General features: G+C 38.4%; 1 protein-coding gene across 1 annotated transcript in view; it reads left to right on the top strand.

The window, feature by feature from the left end:
* Positions 1-21216, top strand: part of Themis (thymocyte selection associated) — a 250686-nt gene that overhangs the window by 214993 nt on the left and 14477 nt on the right. Inside the window, 1 exon segment of the mRNA NM_001432406.1 lies at positions 14590-14742. Within this exon segment, the coding sequence (NP_001419335.1) occupies positions 14590-14721 (132 nt within the window). The 3' untranslated portion in view covers positions 14722-14742.

Below are 21216 nucleotides of genomic sequence, written 5' to 3'. Positions count from 1 at the left end.
AGTGGTAGAGCGCTTACCTAGGAAGCACAAGGCCCTGGGTTCGGTCCCCAGCTCCGAAAAAAAGAACCAAAAAAAAAAAAAAAAACAACAAACTAACCATCATTCATTCTTACAGAAATATGCACGTGTTCACCTGTTAGAAAAGCCTAAAAGAAGAGAAACAGAGAAATGTTTATAGGTGTGTCATTTGTAATGGCTAAAATTAGAAAGAACCCACTCTTAAGTTTATATTTAGCGTGTTCAGTCATGGAATATTCTAGGTTGTAGATAAAAAGCAAGAATCCAACCAGAAAACAGAACATACTATGTAATTCCAAGTGCATGGAGCTCAAAGCAGTAATGAAAATAAACTATGTTAGGACAATGGTTGGCTATGGAGCAAAGGACTGGAGTTGTATTGAAGCAGTGGGATACTAGGGCCTGAATCTTCCATTTCCAGGTTGTAGATCTGCGGTAGTAGTATTATATGCAATTTATTTATTGCATATAATAAATTGTACCTATATGCAAAAGAAAGTTTTTTTCAAAAAAGTAAAGTTGACAGTTTTCTCACATTTCTGGTATGTCTTTATTAGTTGCACGAGGAAGGAAGATAAATTTACTGTGTTCATCAAGATCTCAGCCAACATTTGAAATTATAAACAAGAGTGAAAGAAAGCTTTCAGACGCCCTTGGATGACAATGAACTTCACCATGTTTTACTCTATTATTTGATATCATTCTTTGACAAAATTTTAGGTTATTGTAATTAACGACACACTTTACAACTAAGCAACAAGAATAAAAAGATAAATGTAATTTCCCACTGTTTAAAATCGAATTGTTATTGTCAAGCCAATGCTTTACTACATTGTAAAAATCAGAAAAATAATCTTAATTCTTTTGAGCCTTTAAAAAAATGGAGTTAAAATGTTGTATATTACTGGATACACTAGTGATTTCTAAAAAGAGCTAAAAGAAGCAATGTGGTGACACATTAGGACCATTTGTTTTTGTTGTTGTTGTTGAACTATTTACTTATTATGGCATTATTCTGTTTCTGATGACTTTTTAGTGAAAACATTGCTTTCTTGGGTGAATTGAATAAATAGAACTACTGCCTAGAATCTTTAAAATTATACTAAAAGATGGCTAAAGATGAGCCTCGTTTTGGAATACATTTACAGCTGCATTATAAACCACAGCAAAGAAATTGTTTCCAAAGTGTTTTCCACATGTGTTGAGCATTGTTAATTTATAGAACAAAGCTTTAAACTCTAGTGGAATCACCCAAATAAGGAGAAGGTCTCTAGCATTCATCTGTTCCTTTTAAAGATTTGTTGATTATCTCCATGGTAGAACAACTTTTGTAAAATTAAAAATGCATTATACTAGTATTCAGATGCACTTCACAAGTTCACCTATCTTAAACTAAATGTCTTGAAGTAGTGAGAACACATTATATATATATGTATATATATATATGTATATATATATATATATATATATATATATATATTCAAGCTAACCATTGACTGAAAAGGCTAAGAACCATCGTTTTGAAAATAGATTGTTTTGGCATTTCTCTGATGTTTATGCTCCTTCATTGCTGAAAACAGTATGTAATCTCTAAACCTACCAAGTTTCAAACTTTAAAAATGTAAAAAACAGGCTATATATTATTGAGGAGGGTAGAGGCCTCAGGAACCCTCTCTCCTCTAATAATCATTATCAATCATAAATCTTAAGGATTTATGGCCTTGAGATCCCCCCTATCCGATGACAAAGAGATATCAGGCTCATATATGGGAATTGATTCCAGATCACCTCAGCTTATTAAGTGATTAAGTAAGTTTTTAACTCCAAGGATTTCTAGACTTCTATGATCGTGTGTTTGATAAGAGGAATGGGCCTGACATCTCTTACCTTACAAGGAAGTAAAATAGATCTAGAGATAATTGAGGACCGAGTTGTAAACAGAAACTTACATTGCCGACAAGTTGGTAAAACGTTGGGTTGGTGAGAGAAAACATAGAAACTGGCAAATAATGGATGGTATAGAAGCCGGGGCTCTTGTAATCTCCACAAATCGGCTGTTGGCATGCAGCTTCAGAAAGGGCTGGAAGGAGAAGTGAGAGGAGGAGATAGCAGATAAGAAGGGAGGATGGAGGGGAAGAGCAGTTTAAGCAAAAGTGTGTGTGAGCAGCAGACCACCATACAGCCAAGATTTTGAGAATAGGAAAGTTCTAAATAATAAAGACTCATTCCACGGATATAAGAGGTTTAAAACACACAATAACAGTGGGGACATGGGACCTGAAGAGGCTACCTCCTGTAGCCAGGCAGGATCCCCAGTGGAGGGATAAGGAGACCAACCCACCCACAAAACTTTTGATGCCAAATTTGTCCCAGAGAAGAGAACAAAATCATAGTCAATCACTAATGGCCCAACTAGAAACCCATCCCATGAACAAGCACCAGTACCTGAGATTATTAATGGTACTCTGTTATGCTTGTACACAGCAGCCTAGCACAACTGAATGTTTGTGGGTAGAGATGTTGGTCAGTTGATAGGGTTCTTGCCTAGCTCACAGGAAGTCCCAGACAGATGCACAACACTACATGGATCAGACATTGTGGTGCATATGTATAATCTCAGCACCGACAGGACAGAGTCAGAAGGATTTGGAGTTCAAGGTCATCTGTGGATACATAGTGAATTCAATACTAGACTGTGATGTGCGAGACCAGGTTACAGAAATAAATGAGCAACAAAGACAACAACTACTGTGGCCAAGAAGCAGCCAGAAGAGCAAGGTGTGGCAGAATGTCTTCAGAACTAAGTCTATGAGAGGTGACAGACAGCAGCTTGCTGAGACCTCACCCAACGCTGGCCACTTAGCCAGTCACGACCTTTTTAATTTTGGCAACATTTTAGTACAAGGATGCCGCTTAGCATTTCTAGAGTGTGAATGCTTGACTCAAGTTGGACTGTATCATGCCCATCAGAGCTGTTCCTAGCGCAAACAACTAAGTGACATGGCTTCAGTCATTGCTACTTTCTTTTCTCTGCTTTTTAAAGGCTCTTATGAAAGGGTATGTTTTTGTCCTCAGAAAGTTAAAACGTAATTGTTAAGAAACAAATTCAAAATAATCTTACTGTGTTATTCAGCACACCACAGTTCCCATCCAGCATCTGCTGCGAAGCTGGCTCTGCTGGACCCTGCTTAAATGCTACACTCGAAATAATTTTACCCCAAACCAATTTAACCCAAATTGCATCACATCATTTTTAAACCATTGTAGTTTCTATTTCTTGATTTCTAAATAAGATGATTTGCCTGCCCTTAAGCCACCAATTACCCACCCAGAACCCAAGAGTTATGATTTTTCCATTAAAACAGAAACTATGAAACTACATGACCATAACCATGCAAGCTAATTGCTTTATGATTTGCAAAAGAGCAAGATAAGGAAGAAGGAAAAAGATTTGCCTGTGTACCAAGAGCTACTATGACACTAACGTCTTAAGTAAGCTGACCTTGGTGTCTGCAGGAGAGATGTTTGCCACATTAGCCAGAAAGCAGCAAATGCTTTTGCAAGCTTTTCTGATATGTGGTATTATAGGGCAAATATCACTGAAGATTGCAGGATTTCTCGCTCATCTCCATAAGAATAACAATTGTGTAAATTAGCTATCCCTTCTGTTCTCATTTTACAACAAAAAAATGTGTTGGTTAAGCAGTGCTTCTAATAGTTATGCCATCTTCAGCTAAACTCATAGATCTTTCTAGAAGTAGGCAGAATGATTGAGCTGTTCAGATTTATAATATGCTCTTGAAATGTATCCTTGGAAATGAGTATTTAAAAGACTCTTAATAACAAGTTGAAAGGTTTTGTCTATGGTAAGATGTTTATAATGCAAGACGTGATAAGGTTTTCTAATCACAGCAGCAGTACAGATGGCTTTGCTTGGATCTAATCTTAGAGGAAGGGGCGTTCTCTGAAGGGATGGGATGGAGGCTGTTATGTCTTATCCAGGGCAATACGGTCAGGAGGTACCTGAATCTTCATTTTCTAAAGATCAATGGTTTCTTCTTTGATCTCAGAGAAAGGGATGGAGAAATAGAAACCCTTTTAAATGCCCCCATTAAAGGGATAGTGTACACTGCCTGTCAAGTAAATTGGGCCCAAGAGGAGCTTAATGTCAAAATGTATGCACCCATGTCTGCTTGTGGAGCTCCTGACCAGCAGTGGGTCAGAGACCAGCTCATGTGGTCAAAGCTAGGGGAGCCCTGGGCCTGCAGGTTTCTAGAGGCCAGCACAAAGTCCCACCTGGGGAAGCCATGAACTGAGGCTGGAGGAAAAGGTAGAGATTGGCTTCAGTGTAAGGCCTGTCATGTGTGGCCTGAGTGGACTCACAGTAACAATGTAACAAAGAAAGGAGTTGAAAGATACAAAATGACAGCTTCTTTTAGAACCAGTAAAGCAGCACAAATGTACCTTTTTCCCACTGATATGAGAAAAAAATATATTCTGTGCAGAGAAGGCGATGGATAATTGTGTGAAACCTTAGAATATTGTCTGAAAGAGAGGGTGGTATGGATGGTCAGATTTAGATTAGTTTTTCACAGTTTGCGTTCCATGTTGTTTAAATACTTTCCCCGGGAAAAATCAAATTACATCAGAGTCTCATAATACAGAATGAGAAACTTCTTGCTGTTTTAATCCATTTTGTAAACTAAATTATTTATTGAGCTGAAGCCTGATGACTAAGGAGAACACACAAACGAAGGCCCAAAACAAAGGGAAAAATACTTTCAGCTTTCATGTTCTTAATGTGTTTTTCTTAATTTAATAATATCTCTGATCATTAAATTATTTGCAGCCACTCAAACAGAAACCAAACAAGAAGTCCTCACATATAGAAAGTGAAGAAAGTTTACATGGGGGGGGGGTGCTGCATTCACTTTGGGACATCGGCACATGAAGGGACATTAATGGCAGGTGTCTGTCTTATACGGTTGGAGTATGGTTATGCAATCTCAGAATTAGTGCTCTTCTCCTAAGAACTAGTATTTCTCTGGAAGATGATTTCACTTGAGCAGAGCACAACAATAGGAGGAAAATTAGTAAAGAAATCCCCCCAAATCACCAGACACTTCTTCAGAGTTACCACTTAAGTATACTTTCTGAAGAGAAATAGTCTAGATGTTAAGACAGTAGCTGCTTATGGAAGATGAGAAGGTGCTTTCTTTAAAAGCTGGAGAGATGGCTTAGCGGTTAAGGGCACTGACTGTTCTTCAGGAGGCCCTGAGTTCAATTCCCAGCAACCACATGGTGGCTCACAACCATCTGTAATGGGATCTGATGCCCTCTTCTGGTGTGTCTGAAGACAGCTACTTATATACATAAAATAAATAAATCTTTAAAAAAAAACATAGAAAGGAATAGCATCGGAAATCATTTAATGGCCCTTTGGTATCAGCAGTTAGGATTCTTATGACTAGTTTGTTGGAAATCCCAAAGAACAAACAACATAACTTTGTAGACTATAGAGCTGCAGTAAAGGCCTGATGCGTGCCATTCCAAATCCATGCCAATTCATCTACTCTTTGCACACAGTTCCCTTCTGTAAGTTTCCTCTGGACTCTATCTTCAATCTGAAGGTTCAGCATCTAAGCAGTGCCGAACAGTCACCACCCGACATTTTTGTTTCATCTTTCGGGCAATTTTCTCATACCCAGGGTTCTGTGTTCATACTCAGTTCTGGATTCTCCCTTTACCTAACACAACTGTCATTTCCCCTTGTAATTTCTATAGGTAGTTGACCAGTGTAATTTGAGTCAGAACTATAAAGGATAGTATATAATTATATCTTTCAATGACACAATAATTAGCATGGTTAAAAGCACAGAATTTTAAATACACATTTGATAGATAAAATGAAAGGCTGGGGTAGAGAAAAGATTTTTTTGTAAGGAGGAGACACACTTGGGGTGTAGAATGAGAAGTCTCTATATATGAATGTCACTCAGAATTATGTCCACAGTAACATGGGATGGGGAACCAGCAATCCAGAATTCATGGTAATTAGAGATTAGTAGGAAAATAATAGCAGCGAGAAGAGACATGTTGGATAGCTAGGTGTTGGGCGTATGAAAGCAGTAGGAAGTAACAATGCAGGGGCAGGAAGTGAGAGCCAGAGACCATCGGCCCAAGGATAACTGGAACACGATGACCATCATTTAGAGTACGTGGGTCTCCAGTGCCCCTGCAGTCAGTGTACAACGGTAGAAGCTGTGTTCTAAATGAACATTGAACACGTGGTGAAGTTTGTGAGCCATAAAGGAAGAGAGAAAGTCAGTGTGAAATAATTCAGTAATCATGAAAAGGGAAAGGAGAGAGCTGAGGGTTAAGAGAAGGCAAGTGGGTAATGAGGAAATAACAATGTGGGAACTTCAATGTGGCAAAAACTAAATAGTAATTTTCTTTTCCTAATTTTACTTTTCTTGGATATTTTATGTATTTACATTTCAAATGTGATTCCCTTTCCCCCCCCCTCTCCACCTGCTTTTTTGAAGATGCTCCCACACCTACCCACCCACCCACTCCTACCTCAATACCCTACACTGGGGAAACGAGCCTTCTCAAGACCAAGGGCTTCTCCTCCTTTTGATGCTGGACAATGCCATCCTCTGCTACATATGTGGCTGGGATGTTGAGGATAGTTTTTGCTATCCTGCAGTTTTTTGTTTTTCCAAATGAATTTGCAAATTCTTCTTTGTAACTGTGTGAAGAATTGAGTTGGAATTTTGATGGGGATTGCATTGAATCTGTAGATTGCTTTTTGACAAAATGGCCATTTTTACAATATTAATCCTGTTAATCCATGAGCTTGGGAGATCTTTCCATCTTCTGAGATCTTCTCCAATTTCTTTCTTCAGAGACTTGTAGTTCTTGTCATACAGATCTTTCACTTGCTTGGTTAGAGTCACACCAAGGTATTTTATATTATTTGGGACTATTGTGAAGGGTGGGTTTTTTTTCCTAATTTTTTCTTAGCCTGTTTATCCTTTGAGTAGAAGAAGTCTACTGATTTGAGTTAATTCTATATCCCACTACTTTACTGATGTCGTTAATCACCTGTAGGAGTTCTTTGATGGAAGTTTTGGGGTCACTTAAGGATATTATCATATCATCTGCAAATAGTGATATTTTGTCTTCTCCCTTTTCAATTTGTATCACTTTGACCTCCTTTTGTTGTCCAATTGCTCCTGTTAGGACTTAAGTACTATATTCAGTAAGTGGGGAAGAGTGGGCAGCCTTGTCTAGTCCCTGATTTTAGTGGATTGCTTCAAGTTTCTCTCCACTTAGTTTGATGTTGATTACTGGTTTGCTGTATGTGACTTTTACTATGTTTATGTATGGGCCTTGAATTCCTGATCTTTCTAAGACTTTTATCGTGAAGAGGTGTTGAATTTTTTTTCAAATGCTTTCTCAGCATCTAATAAGATGATCATGTAGTTTTTTCTTTGAGTTTGTTTATATGGTGGATTACATTGATGGATTTCCATATATTGAACCATCGCTGCATCCCTGGGATGAATCCTACTTGATCATGATGGAACGATCATTTAGAAGTGATCTTGGATTCAGTTTGCAAGAATTTTATTGAGTATTTTTGAGTCAATCTTCATAAGGGAAATTGGTCTGAACTTCTTCTTTGTTGGGTCTTTGTGTGGTTTAGGTATAAGTATAATTGTGGCTACATAGAAGGAATTGGGTAGTGATCCTTCTGCTTCTACTTTATGGAATACTTTGAAAATTATTAGTATTAGGTCGTCTTTAAGGTCGGCTAGAACTCTGCACTAAACCCATCTGGTCCTGGGCTTTTTCTGCTTGGGAGACTTTTAATGACTGCTTCTGATTCTTTAGGAGTTATGGGACTATTTAGATGATATATCTGATCCTGATTTAACTTTGATACCTGGTATCTGTCTAGAAAATTGTCCATTATTCCAGATTTTCCAGTTTTGTTGAGTATAGGCTTTTGTAGTAGGATCTGATGGTTTTTTTTAAATTTCCTCAGATTATGTTGTTATGTTTCCCTTTTCATTTCTGATTTTATTAACTTCTATTGGTTAGTCTGGCTAAGGATTTATCTAACTTGTTGATTTCTCAACTATCCAGCTTCTGGTTTTGTTGATACTTTGTATAGTTCTTTTTGTTTCTACTTGGTTGATTTTAGGTCTGAGTTTGATTATTTCCTGCCCTATCCTCATCTTGGGTGTTTTTGCTTCTTTTTGTTCTAGAGTTTTCAGATGTGCTGTCAAGCTATTATTGGATGCTCTTGCCAGTTTCTTTTTGGAGGCACTCAGAGCGATGAGTTTTCCTCTTAGCACTGCTTTTATTGTGTCCCATAAGTTTGGGTATGCTATGCCTTCATTCTCATTAAATTCAAAAATGTCTTTAATTTTTTTTCTTTATTTCTTCCTTGACCAAGTTGTCATTGAGTAGAGCATTATTCTGCTTCCATGTGTATGTTTGTGGTTGTTAAGACCAACCTTAATCTGTAATAGGATGCATGGGATTATTTCTGTCTTCTTGTGTATTATGAGGCCTGTTTCGTGGCCAACTATGTGGTCAGTTTTGGAGAAGGTACCATGAGGTGCTGAGAAAAAGGTATATTCTTTTGTTTTAGGGTGAAATGTTCTCTAGATATCTGTTATTTGTATTTGGTTTATAACTTCTCTAAGTTTCGTTGTGTCTCTATTTAGTATCTGTTTCCATGATCTGTCCATTGATGAGAGTATGGTGTTGAAGTTTCCTACTGTTATTGTGAGTAGTGCAATGTATGCTTTGACAGTAAAGTTTCTTTTATGAATGTAGGTGCCCTTGCATTTGAAGCATAGATGTTCAGAATTATGAAGTCGTCTTGGTAGATTTTTCCTTTGATGAGTATGAAGTGTTCTTTCTTACCTTTTTTGATAAGTTTTGGTTGAAAGTTGATTTTATTTGATATTTGAATGGCTACTTCAGCTTGTTTCTTGGGACCATATGCTTGGAAAAAATTTTCCCAGCCTTGTACTCTTAAGTAGTGTCTGTCTTTGTCACTGAGGTGTGTTCCCTGTATGCAGCAAAATGCTTGGGTCCTCTTTACATATCCAGTGTGTTAGTCTTTGGCTTTTTATTGGAGAATTGATTCTATTGATGTTAGGAGATAATAAGAAATAGTAATTGTTGTTTCCTGTTATTTTTGTTGTTCAAGGTGGAATTATGTTTGTGTTGCTATCTTGTTTTGGGTTTGTTGTGAGACGTTACTTTCTTGCTTTTTCTAGGATGTAGTTTCCCTCCTTGTGTTGGAGTTTTCCATCTATTATCATTGTAGGGCTGGATTTGTGTAAATTTGGTTTTGCATGGAATATCTCAGTTTTTCCATCTATGTTAATTGAGAGTTTTGCTGGATATACTAGCCTGGACTGGCATTTGTGTCGTCTTAGGGTCTGTATGATACCTGTCCAAGATTTTCTCGCTTTATAGACTCTGTTGAGAAGTGTGGCATAATTCTGATAGGTCTACCTTTATATATTACTTGACCATTTTCCTTTATTGCTTTTAATATTTTTTCTTTGTTTTGTGTTTCTTTGTATTTTGTGTTTTGACTCTTATGTGACAAAGGAATTTCTTTTCTGGTCCAATCTGTTTGGAGTTCTGTAGGCTTCTTGTATTTTTATGGGCATCTCTTTCTTCAGGTTAGGGAAGTTTTCTTCTATACTTTTGTTGAAGATATTTACTGACCTTTAAATTGCAAATCTTCACTTTCTTCTATACCTATTATCCTTAGATTTGGTCTTCTCATTGTGTCCTGGATTTCCTGGATGTCTTGGGTTAGGAGGTTTTTGCATTTTGCATTTTCTTTGACTATTGTGTCAATGTTTTCTATAGTATTTTCTGCCCCTGAGATTCTTTTTTCAATCTCCTCTTGTATTCTGTTGGTGATGCTTTTGTCTATGATTCCTGATCTCTTTCCTAGGTTTTTCTATCTCCAGGGTTTTCTCTCTTTGTGATTTCTTTATTGTTTCTCTTTCCATTTTTAGATCCTGGATGGTTTTATTCAATTCCTTGACCTGTTTGGTTGTATTTTCCTGTAATTATTTAAGGGATTTTTATGTTTCCTATTAAGGGCTTGTACTTATTTTCCTGTGTTCTCCTGTATTATTTTAAGGAAGTAATTTATGTCCTTCTTAAAGTCCTCTATCATCATCAACATCAGATGTGATTTTAAATCCAAATCTTGCTCTTCAGGTGTCTTGGGATATCCAGCATTTGCTGTGGTGTGAGAACTGGGCTCTGATGATGCCACGTAGTTTTGGTTTCTGTTGTTTAGGGCCTTGTGCTTGCTTCTTGCCATCTGGTTATCTCAGATGTTAGTTGGTCTTGCTGTCTCTGACTGGAGCTTGTCCCTCCTGTGTGCCTATGAGCTTGTGATCTCAGTAATGAGAGCACTCCTGTGAGTTTAGCTCTCTCGGGTCAGGTTTTGGGTCTGGAGTGCTGTGGAACAGCCCTAGCTCTGAGAGAGACCAGCAGGTTCTTATCCTAGGCCACCCTGCACCTCCCATGGCCTGTGTGCTCTTGGCAGGTCTCTTCTTGGATAGTCAGGGAAGTCAAAGTGGGGTCCCACTTTGGAGTGAGAGCACCTTTGGCAGACTAGCTCCCTGTTGGTAGGTTTTGGGTCTAAGGGCTATGGGACAGCTCCAGCTCTGGGCTAAGATGGAGACTGGAAGCAATAAATAGTAATTTATGCTGTGGAAACTCAGACTCATGGCACAGAATCTCAGTAAGTAAGAGGTTGTGATTGGGCCAATGACTCATGAACCACACAGATCTTTTGAGGTTCCATGCTTGGGACAGGACCTGGCTATGAATAAGGTAAAGAGTTTGAAAACCCTGCATATTTCAACCAAAGGAGACCCTACTTAGGTTCTTTCAGTAGATGTACATTACTAATTTATGAAATGCTAATATAATATAATATCTAAGCCCACTAATGTTTGCACCAAGAAATTCATATAGAAGTATAATGGCTGACCCATTATGATCAGGTGACTATTTTCTCCCACAGTAGGTTTATGGCAAAGGTCTCTAATAATAGCTAAAATATCTTCTTTAGCATTCGGACTACAGTGTAGCATTTATAACTCCCACAAGTTGCTAGATTTTCACCCCTTTTTTATTTATTCATTTGTTTAAATCTTTGGAGGCATTTGTTTACTTGTTTTGTATGGGCCTGAGAGAAGAAGGAGAAATGCTGTGTACTGCAGAGTACATGTGGGTGTCAGGGGACAACTCACGGGGTTCAGGTCTCATTTAGGGTTTCTGTGAATGAGTCAAATGCCAACTAATCAAATATGAGCTTGTGGGTCCCAGGGATCAAACTCAAGGTCATCAAGCTCCTCAGGCAAATGCCTTTATCCATTGTCAGCTCAACGACCCCTCAGCATTTTAATATTATCAGTTGAATATGGTATGAAAAAACCCATTCAGCTACTTTTGTTTATTAATGTAGTTTATTGCTCACTATGGGGAATTTGTGATTTATTGTCTACCTTAGCATGTATGTAATTCAACAATCTAGAAGGTATGTACATGTTGAATATTCTTCTTTTCAAAGACTGTGTGATGATACCAGCAGGCTTGGCAATAGATTTAAAGTTTCATATTAAGTTACTGATTTTTTTTCTTTATTAACTTGAGTATCCCATTACCTCCCTCCCCCCAACAATCACGTTCACTGGGGGTTCAGTCTTAGCAGGACCAAGGGCTTCCCCTTCCACTGGTGTTCTTACTAGGCTATTCATTGCTACCTATGAGGTTGGAGCCCAGGGTCAGTCCATGTATAGTCTTTGGGTAGTGGCTTAGTCCCCGGAAGCTCTGGTTATTGGCATTATTGTTCATATGGAGTTTTGAGCCCCTTCAAGCTCTTTCAGTCCTTTCTCTGATTCCGTCAACAAGGGTCCTGTTCTCAGTTCAGTGGTTTGCTGCTGGCATTCGCCTATGTATTTGCTGTATTCTGGCTGTGTCTCTCAGGAGAGATCTACATCCGGTTCCTGTCGGCCTGCACTTCTTTGCTTTATCCAGCTTGTCTAATTGGGTGGCTGTATATGTATGGGCCACATGTGGGGTAGGCTCTGAATGGGTGTTCCTTCTGCCCCTGTTTTAATCTTTGGCTCCCTATTCCCTGCAAAAGGTATTCTTGTTCCCCTTTTAAAGAAGGAGTGAAGCTTTCACATTTTGATCATCCGTCTTGAGTTTCATGTGTTCTGTGCATCTAGGGTAATTCAAGCATTTGGGCTAATATCCACTTATCAATGAGTGCATACCATGTGTGTTTTTCTGTGATTGGGTTAGCTCACTCAGGATGATATTTTCCAGTTCCATCCATTTGCCTATGAATTTCATAAAGTCATTGTTTTTGATAGCTGAGTAATATTCCATTGTGTAGATGTACCACATTTTGTGTATCCATTCCTCTGTTGAAGGGCACCTGGGTTGTTTCCAGTTTCTGGCTATTATAAATAAGGCTGCTATGAAGTTACTGATTTTTACATTTTTGGCTTGTAAGTGGAATATATGCACTATGATGATAAATGGTTAAATTTACTATTAGTACTCAAAATGATCATTTGATTTGTCCCTGGCAATATCACTAAATTTCCATCCTTTGATATTAGAAAGAGGATTTGAGGATTATCTATATTTGATTTACCACATAATTTTAATTGTCAAATATATTTGACAAGTCTGAGGCTGGCATATATTTGCATTGTTATGCAACACTATTTGGCATAGATGCTGGTTGAATGAAACAGTTATCACAGCACTGTTATACGGTAGTATTACATGACTACCGGGAAAAAAAATGTATGACATATAATTCAAATCACATTTAATGGGTTCATGAAGCTGTGGGGTTCAGCCAACATGAGTTGGTTTACACACTGGTCTAAACTGGTGTATCCTAAGTATCCTGGACTCCTATAGCTGTGTCTTACCTCAGCTTAGGCAATTCGTTAACCCAACTAAACCTCAGCTCATGGTCAGCTTCTTTCACACTAGCCTGAACCTGTTCTCATCACTTCATGGAAATGCAGATGTAAACAAACCAACAGTAGTGTGGTTATCTCTTAAGCCTCAGGTGTGTCAATATCCTGTTGACTTAAAAGAAGAGATATGGGCAAGCCAAAAGTTAAAACAGTAGGGCATTTTAATATTACAGACAAAGGACTCTGATAAAAAGAATGTAAACAAATGTGTAGCCAACAGTGTGATCATTAGTCTGTACTGACAGACAGAACCAATGGATTACAGAGTGACAGAAATCCTGACTGATGGACAAGGGTTATAGTTCCACAATTTTCTTGGTTAACCTAGGTGAATCAGGTCATCATACGGGACTCCCAATTCTTATATACTTCTAAAACTTCATAATCCTTTCATTCTAGAAATCCAAGTTTGAATGTGTTAAATTCTATATATAATTTTGTGAAGAACTTTAGAGTAAAGGTCATTGTCTTGACCTCAATGTCAAACAGGCTAATATAACTGGCCAAAACTGTCTAGCTAATTTTGACTACAAATCTGCTAGTATTTTATAATCATGTTCAAACTAATAAGCTTCTATTCTGAATTTAATTATGAAACAAAGGGCTGAAGTTTAAGTTCCCCCTTCGGTCTTTCTTGAATTTGGGATCATAACTATTGCATCTTTTGATGTATTCAATATGTCAGTATACTGTCAAACATTATGATATCTCCTAGGAGTGAAGAGTTGCAGGGGGCATTGATGCTGGGCCTTAATAATTCATGCTGATGAATTATTATTCTCAAATTGGCCAGAGGACTTTGTCAAAATTGCAAACTACTGATTAAAATGTGTATAAATTTAGAGGAGATATTAAGATTTCCTCTAAATAAAGTATAGAGGTTATTGGGACTGGAAAGATGGTTTAGTGGGTATGGACACATGTTACTCTTCTAGAAAACCTGGTTTGATTCTCAGCAGGCACATGACATCTCACAACTGTCTGTACCACTAGTTCCAAGGGATACACTTCCATTTTCTAGCCTCCTTGGCAATATGCATCCAAGTAGTACACATACATTCATACAGGTAAAACACTCACAATATACATAAAATTTAAAAATAATAAGTTCCCAAAAGAATAATGCAAAATTGATATATAATGTTGTGATATATGACAAAGTACTAGATTGTCTGACTATGATGGAAATAACTGGGTAGGAATGTTCTATGTGTAAAATATTTTATAAACCATGCGAGGAAAAAGTAATACATACAAATAGTTTTGGAAGATTATTTCCTCTTCTATAACAACCTTTTGTTCTACTCAGTTGGCTACTCAAAACTTGTATACTTAGATTACTAAAATATATTGAGAAACATAGGATTTCTAACTTGATTTGGCATATAGAATAGTCCCTTTCAGACATACAGAAATGATTCGCCATGTGATAAATCTTTATTTTTGTCATATCTCTAGAAGGCATTTATCTAGGACTGATAATTTATATGGCTTGTCATTTCAGAGTCACCACATAGACAGAGCCAAGAAGCTCCACCCAGATCACTGTAGCATGGATTCAAGCGTACCAGGTGGTTTTCAGAACGATTTGGCTGATGTGGAGAGACGGAAGAACAAACATGGGCCACTGCAGTAGCAAGCACTGATGTGCCTACAGGTCAGTTAAACCATAAAATGTTACTTTAACTAGCTACCCGATAAGGCTACTACACATAATTTCTTGTTGCCATGTTATTTGGAATATATTTGTGTAGAAGTCAGAGGTGAATGTTTGGAATCTTCCTTGGGGCTCTCTACTATTTTTTTTTAAAAGATGTATATTTTTATTTTGTGGGAATACTTGCCTGCATGTGTATCTAGATACCAAATGTATGCAGTGCCCTGGAAGGTGAAAAGGGGGTGGGAAATCTCCAGAGATTGGAGTTACAGAGGCTAATAATCAAGTCAGGATGCTAAGAGCACCCTTTTTGTATACATACCTTTGTGTACATAACAATTAAATACTCTTTAACCACTGAGCTATCTTTGGGGGTCATCTACCTAATTTTTTTAGGTAAGGTCTCTCACTGAACCTGGACCTCCCTCATCAGTTCAGCCAGGCTACTGTCTACCCAGGGATTCTCCTGTTTCTGCCCCCTTCAACTCTGGAGTTACTTATCTATGTCAGTGTTCTTGTTTTTCTATGTGGTGCTGGAAGTCTAAACCCAGGTCCTCCACAACAGGTACTTTTTTTTTTTTTAACTCAGCCAGCTCCCTAGCCCAATCATAATTTTAAAAAAAATTTTACTAGATGAATAAATAAAATGTGTCTTAATGGTTTGAAAAGAGGACAAGATAACTGAGTTTTAACCAGTTCTCAGGCCTGTTCTTTATCCAGTGGATGATCATTAACACAGAAACCCACTGTCAAAGTGTATCTTTCCAAAGGAAGCTCAGGGATCATCATGGATGGAGTGTAAAACCCAGATGTTGGGGCAGATCAGAGAGAAACAGTGTATTCAGGACATGACTGCACCACAGTGCTCATAAACTCCCCAAGCTGCTGTTGTCTGTACAAGACCTGAGCAAGACCAAGCCAGTTTACCCTGGAGTGGGAATAGGTTCAACAGTGCTCACTTCTTCCTGGGGGAGCTGTGGACAGATGATAGCCTCTAGGAAAGAAATAATTTTTAAAAGGTTTATCTCCTATTAGATCGGCTACACTCCAGTGTACGGCTCCATACCCAGGACTATATGCACAGCAAAAATCAGAGTCAATGTGTTACTAGGTAAATAAAAAAAATTAGGACACTAAGTTGGGATGAGTATGGAGGTGGAAGTGATCTGGGAAGAATTAAGAGAAGGAGTTTTGTCATATAGTCTAAATTTGTATCATAAAATTCATAAATACTGGGGGAGGGGAGGGGAAACTGTGGTCAAGATCTAATATGAGAGAAGAACTTTAAAAGAAAAGAATAAATTGTGATTAAAGATGCTGAGGTGTAACTCTCCATAATTGATGGCTTCTGGTGGGGGAGGGGGTGGTGCAAGTTGGGAAGGATGCAGTTTGCTTCCCTGGGCTGGCCACCAGGAGTTTGACCATGACTATATGGGTAGAACAAATTGACCTTTTTTTTGTTTTGTCTTTTGTTTCTTCTTTCTTTTTTTCTTGTTCTTCTCCTTTATTTTTAGGGCAAGGGGGAGTTCTCAAGGGTTTATGGCAGACCTGGGAAGACTAGAAAGTAAGGGCAATTAGAGTTCATGATGTGAAATTCCCAAGTAATCAATAAAAATATTATGAAAAAAAGAATTAATAAGAATATTAAAACCATAGCCTAATCAAAAGCAGACTTGCTTTATGATGATTTGGTTTATAGAGAATGTAGTATGGAGTTTTGTATCTCTACTGAACAGGAGCAGAAGGACTTGTGGAGGATCGTTCACAATCAATGGAGCTACCAGTCTAACTTCCGTATGGTGGGAATCTGACAAGCCTTAGCTAGAGAAAGGAGGATTTTCTCTTTCTTAGCAATATTTTAGACATACCAAACCAGCTCAATTCCTATGACACTTATCTTCAAAACTTCACATTTAGTTTGCAGGAAAATTGAAATTAATTATTCTCAAGCATATGGTTTGTTCCTCCCCCCTGTCCTTATTTGATTTTGTAGTGAGTACAGTTTTTTCTCCAAGGACATATGAAAGTCAAAATACTAGATCTAAGTCTCTGAAGTGTTTCTGCTCCGAACCCTGTACAATCTGAGTTCTTTCAAGTAGTTAGCTTACTGGCTTCTGACACTTCTATAAAAATATCCCATAGAGCTTTTCTTATTACGTTTTCATTGACTCTCTCCAAGTGATAAAATGAAATTCTGTAAAAAGCTTTGAAAACCATGCATATTGCAATTCCTCCACATTTCAAATACTAATCAAGTGTGACTATAAAAGAAACAACCGGTGCAGTGAAAATTGCTGTAGTGGGTTGAGACTCAAGCCATTATTAATTCATGGGAAACTATTTTTTTCTGTAAGATTATGGATCCTACAAAGTGCCAGATAACACAATTCCTGAGATCAAAGTTTTTGTTTCAATCACAGGGAACTTGGGTATCTAATCTTCCCAGAGTGCGCATTCCTGGGCTAGTACATCAGCTGCCCAAGCTGTGCCCTGAGCGAATAATGCAGCGTATTTGATAAACATTGGAAGTAGCCCTTCTTACACAGTGCCCATAAATGATGGGTTTAAGGACAAAAGGAGGCTCGGATTAAAATAATAGGTCTAGACTAGAGAGATGTCCTAGCTTCCTACAAGAGAATAAAATGAAATTTCCCTTTCTAGGCTAATTTCAGCATGTATTTGCCTGAAATTTTCAAACTAGTAGTGTGTGCAGAATATTTTTTTTTTGCTTTCCCATCTTCAAAGACAATGAGGTTGGAATCTTCAGTTTGAGCTATTACTGTGTGGCAGTTTCATCCACAAAAATAAAAGAAAATAGAGCACAAATAAAATTTTGATTTTATTTTATTTTCGCCAACTTTAATTTTATTTCATACACACACACAGACACACACACACACACACGTGTGTGTGTGTGTGTCTGTGTGTGTGTGTCTGTGTGTGTGTGTGTCTGTGTGTGTGTCTGTGTGTGTGTGTGTGTCTGTATCTGTGTGTGTGTACCTTTATTTAAAAATAAATTGATGGATTGGACTCACGCTTACCATACTTGGTAGGGATTGCCTCTCTCTGAGTAAACACTAGTTTTCTCTGAAATCAGGAGGAGCAAATAAGACCTTGTCTAAGCTGCTTTTCCCACCCTTTACTTCTTTCCTTAAGATGGCCTTGCTATGAGACCCAGGCTGGCTTTGAACTTACAATCCTTTGCCTCACCACTACAAGTCCTAGAACTATTAATATGTATTACCACAGTGACTTTTCCCCCAAATGCTTAGATATTAGTTAATGAATCCCCTCCTCTTTGGTGAAAATAGTAGATATTGAATCTTAAAGCCTATCTCAGACTTAAAATTCTAAATTATAAAGTCTCATTAGGACAAAGGCGTTATATTTTTTTTCCCAATCTTGTGTCTCTGGGTACCCAGTTTTGCTCATCAGATACAAAGAGATGAAATCTTACTGAAGAAAAGATCATTGAGCTAGATAGTGTGGACAATTAGAGGGATTTTGCTAAGTGGCCAAACAGGGACTATGCAATGGCAGTGGAATCGACTACAGTCAGACTCAGAGAAACTAACTCTGGACAGTATTGCCGGGGCCAATTTCTTTCTCTAAGAAACTGGTGAAAGCGCTTCACTGACCTCTCAGGTGACCTTCTGTAGGCCCTTAATTTACTCTAATAGCTTGGTGATTCTCACATCATCTTTTAGTAACACCATTATTAACTCGGCATGCGTTGTCTATAAATAGGAGTACAGTTCTCTGAAAGTGCCATGCGTGTGTGGTGTGAGGGTAAAAAAAGTTCCGACCTCTGCAGTCGTAGTGGTGGCTGCTGGATTTAAAATCTCCACATGCTCATATTGGGCCATGAGCAGTTAGCTAAAGTCTGTATTAGTCACATCGGCTCCAGATGTGTGCTAACTAGTCCATAGACAGGCTACTTTGAAGAGTTCACTGGATAAAGCAGGTGAAAGTTAATTTAACACGTAACAAACTCCGATTACGTCAGTGCTGTAAGAAGCTATTGACTCTATGAGTTGATGTTGAAGAACACTTCATTTTCTGACAGTACCTCAAAGAAGTCTTGATGTTGTGGGGTACTGAGGCTTAGTCTGCATGTTTTTCCTCTGAGAATTCTGTCCTCTGGGGAGTTCCTGAGGCTAAGAAGCATTGCTATGATGGAGTTAGCTGGACGAGCTGACCCTGATGTTTTTACAAGAGCGTGGTGCTCCACTGTTTAACCAGTTCAGGAGCCAATGAGTGTTATATGGAAATGTTTGCATTAAGCAGGTTTTTTGTCTGTTTGTTTGTTTGTTTGTTTGTTTACACACTCAGCCCCCTGGACTAATTTGCACCTGGCTAGATGACTGGGAAATGCTCTCGGGGCAAAAACAAAAATGAAGTAACAGAAACAGACATGGGCAGAGGAAGAAGAGAAGTCCTGATATAATCACCACAAAGACTTCAGGGCAAGCCTCGGGGAGTTCTGGGATGGGCATGGCTCTTTAAAGGCGCCCTGAGTGGGAGCCGTCCTCAGCATCCTGTATCAGTTGATCATCGGATGTAGTTGTCCCTGCCAGGGGCTGTGACTGTGCATCAGGAGGTTTCATTTAGCCCAGGGCAAAGTCGTTCAGGATAATAGAATTAAATTTACTTGGGAGGTAGAACCTGTTATTATGTGGGTTACTCGTTAATTGCTGGGATTGCTTCTCATGAATTCTCTAGATGCACAGGGATCTGTTTCCCTCTTTCCGCCTTATGTGCTCCTCTGGAAGCTGCAATCTTTGTCAGAATACATAGATGTTCTTTATTAAATACACTTTATACTTTCTTGGCTCATAGTCCCTAATGCAATTTCTTCCTTTTTAACTCCTCAGCCAAGCCCCTTGAATTATCCTTAATCTTTAAATGGGAGCTGCCATCACTTGCCCTTCATAAACAACGCTAGTGAACCAGTGAGAGGAGCAGAAACCAGAAACAAAACAGTGTGCCTTGATTCCTATTCTCATCCCTGCCCCAAACCTAAAAGCATAGCTTTTGCCCAAGCTGTTTCATGTCTCTATTTTGTTTTATCATCCTAAAAGGCAGTCTTCATGCCTGTCAGCTTTGAGTGATTTTGATGTGATACCCTCTACTGAGAACATTGAAGTGGTTGGCCCCCAAAAGTCCCACATCTGAGTAAAACTCATGTAGGTTATTCCGTACATCTAATTCTCACTTCTGCTGGGAGACTGAACAGCGGAAAATAAAGGTGCCCCATGGGAAAATTCCCCTCCAAGGCCGAGGTAGAACCCAGGGACTAAAGACTGGACAAGAAGGGATCTAAGGAGGTCTTCGTATAGACATCGGTTTGACCTAATCCTGTAACCTATATCATGTTTCCATTGTATGATGGGAAATAGAATGTAAGTGGGTTTCTACTAAGGAATATTAAGGACTTGGTAAAGTAGGAGTTGTACATTTCAGGCCTTGTCATGGCCTTGTATGGCCTTGTATGGCCTAGTCATACCATGTCTGGAGGTTTTACTTCAGCTATTTCAATAATGCAACACATTTTTGTTTGTTTCTCAATTTTAATGAAGGGCCAGCTCTATGTTTTTGGTGCTGCTTAACAATGTTCTAAGCTCAGTAATGGCATTTAATCCCCAAACTAGAAAACCTATCATTTAAAATGTTAGATAATTTAAAACTGAGATCAACATCTGGCTCCTAATATGACAGGATTATATACTAAAAGACAATTCTATTTTTACTTGCTTAACTCAAATCTTGTATACATCATCAAGGTATATTGTGGCATTTCCAAACATGCACACATGTACTGATCAAACCAAGATAGCTAGCTTTCCCTACTTTATCCTTTTTTATTGCTTCAAGGTTTTCATTATTGTCTACATAAACTTTTATAACAGGTTATTGTTCCATTTGATGTTCAATGTTAATGCAAAGTTATTGCCAGAATACAAAAATCACAAAATTGTTAACCCCACCCCCCCATAGCTCTCAGCAACAACCTCTTACTTTGAAAGTAGTAAGATCATAAAGTACAGTGTTGTAAGATTGCTGTTCTTCATTGGCAAATGCTTGAATTTGGTTGAATGTCTCAGGGTGTGCTAGAGGGACAAGCAGAGACATTTTATCCTCTGACAGATTCTGAAATATCATCTGCCATTAGCACTTGTGTGAGCACTGACAGCCTTGCCCCTCTTCTCCCCTAGAGATTAATTTATTTTCTGCAGCTCTAGCTCTTTGCAGAGAGCTCTGCTTGTCAGCTTTCACCAATGGGATTTCTCATCAGCAGACTGGTAATTATAAGAATAGCACTGTGTAGTCATGGAGAGCAAATGATGGCTTTCTAGGCAAGGCAACCCCTTTCTTCTCTTTTCACTTCATCTGTTACTCCACAACTGCACAAATCCATGAACTACTAGCAAAATAGTGCTCAGAGTGGTGGGCTATTGTGGAAAGTGAGCAGCC

Source organism: Rattus norvegicus, chromosome 1, assembly GCF_021556685.1.
Source record: "Rattus norvegicus strain SHRSP/BbbUtx chromosome 1, alternate assembly SHRSP_T2T, whole genome shotgun sequence".
NCBI lineage: Eukaryota > Metazoa > Chordata > Mammalia > Rodentia > Muridae > Rattus > Rattus norvegicus.
Note: the sequence above shows the minus strand (reverse complement) of the source record. Positions and strands in the feature narration are given on the sequence as shown.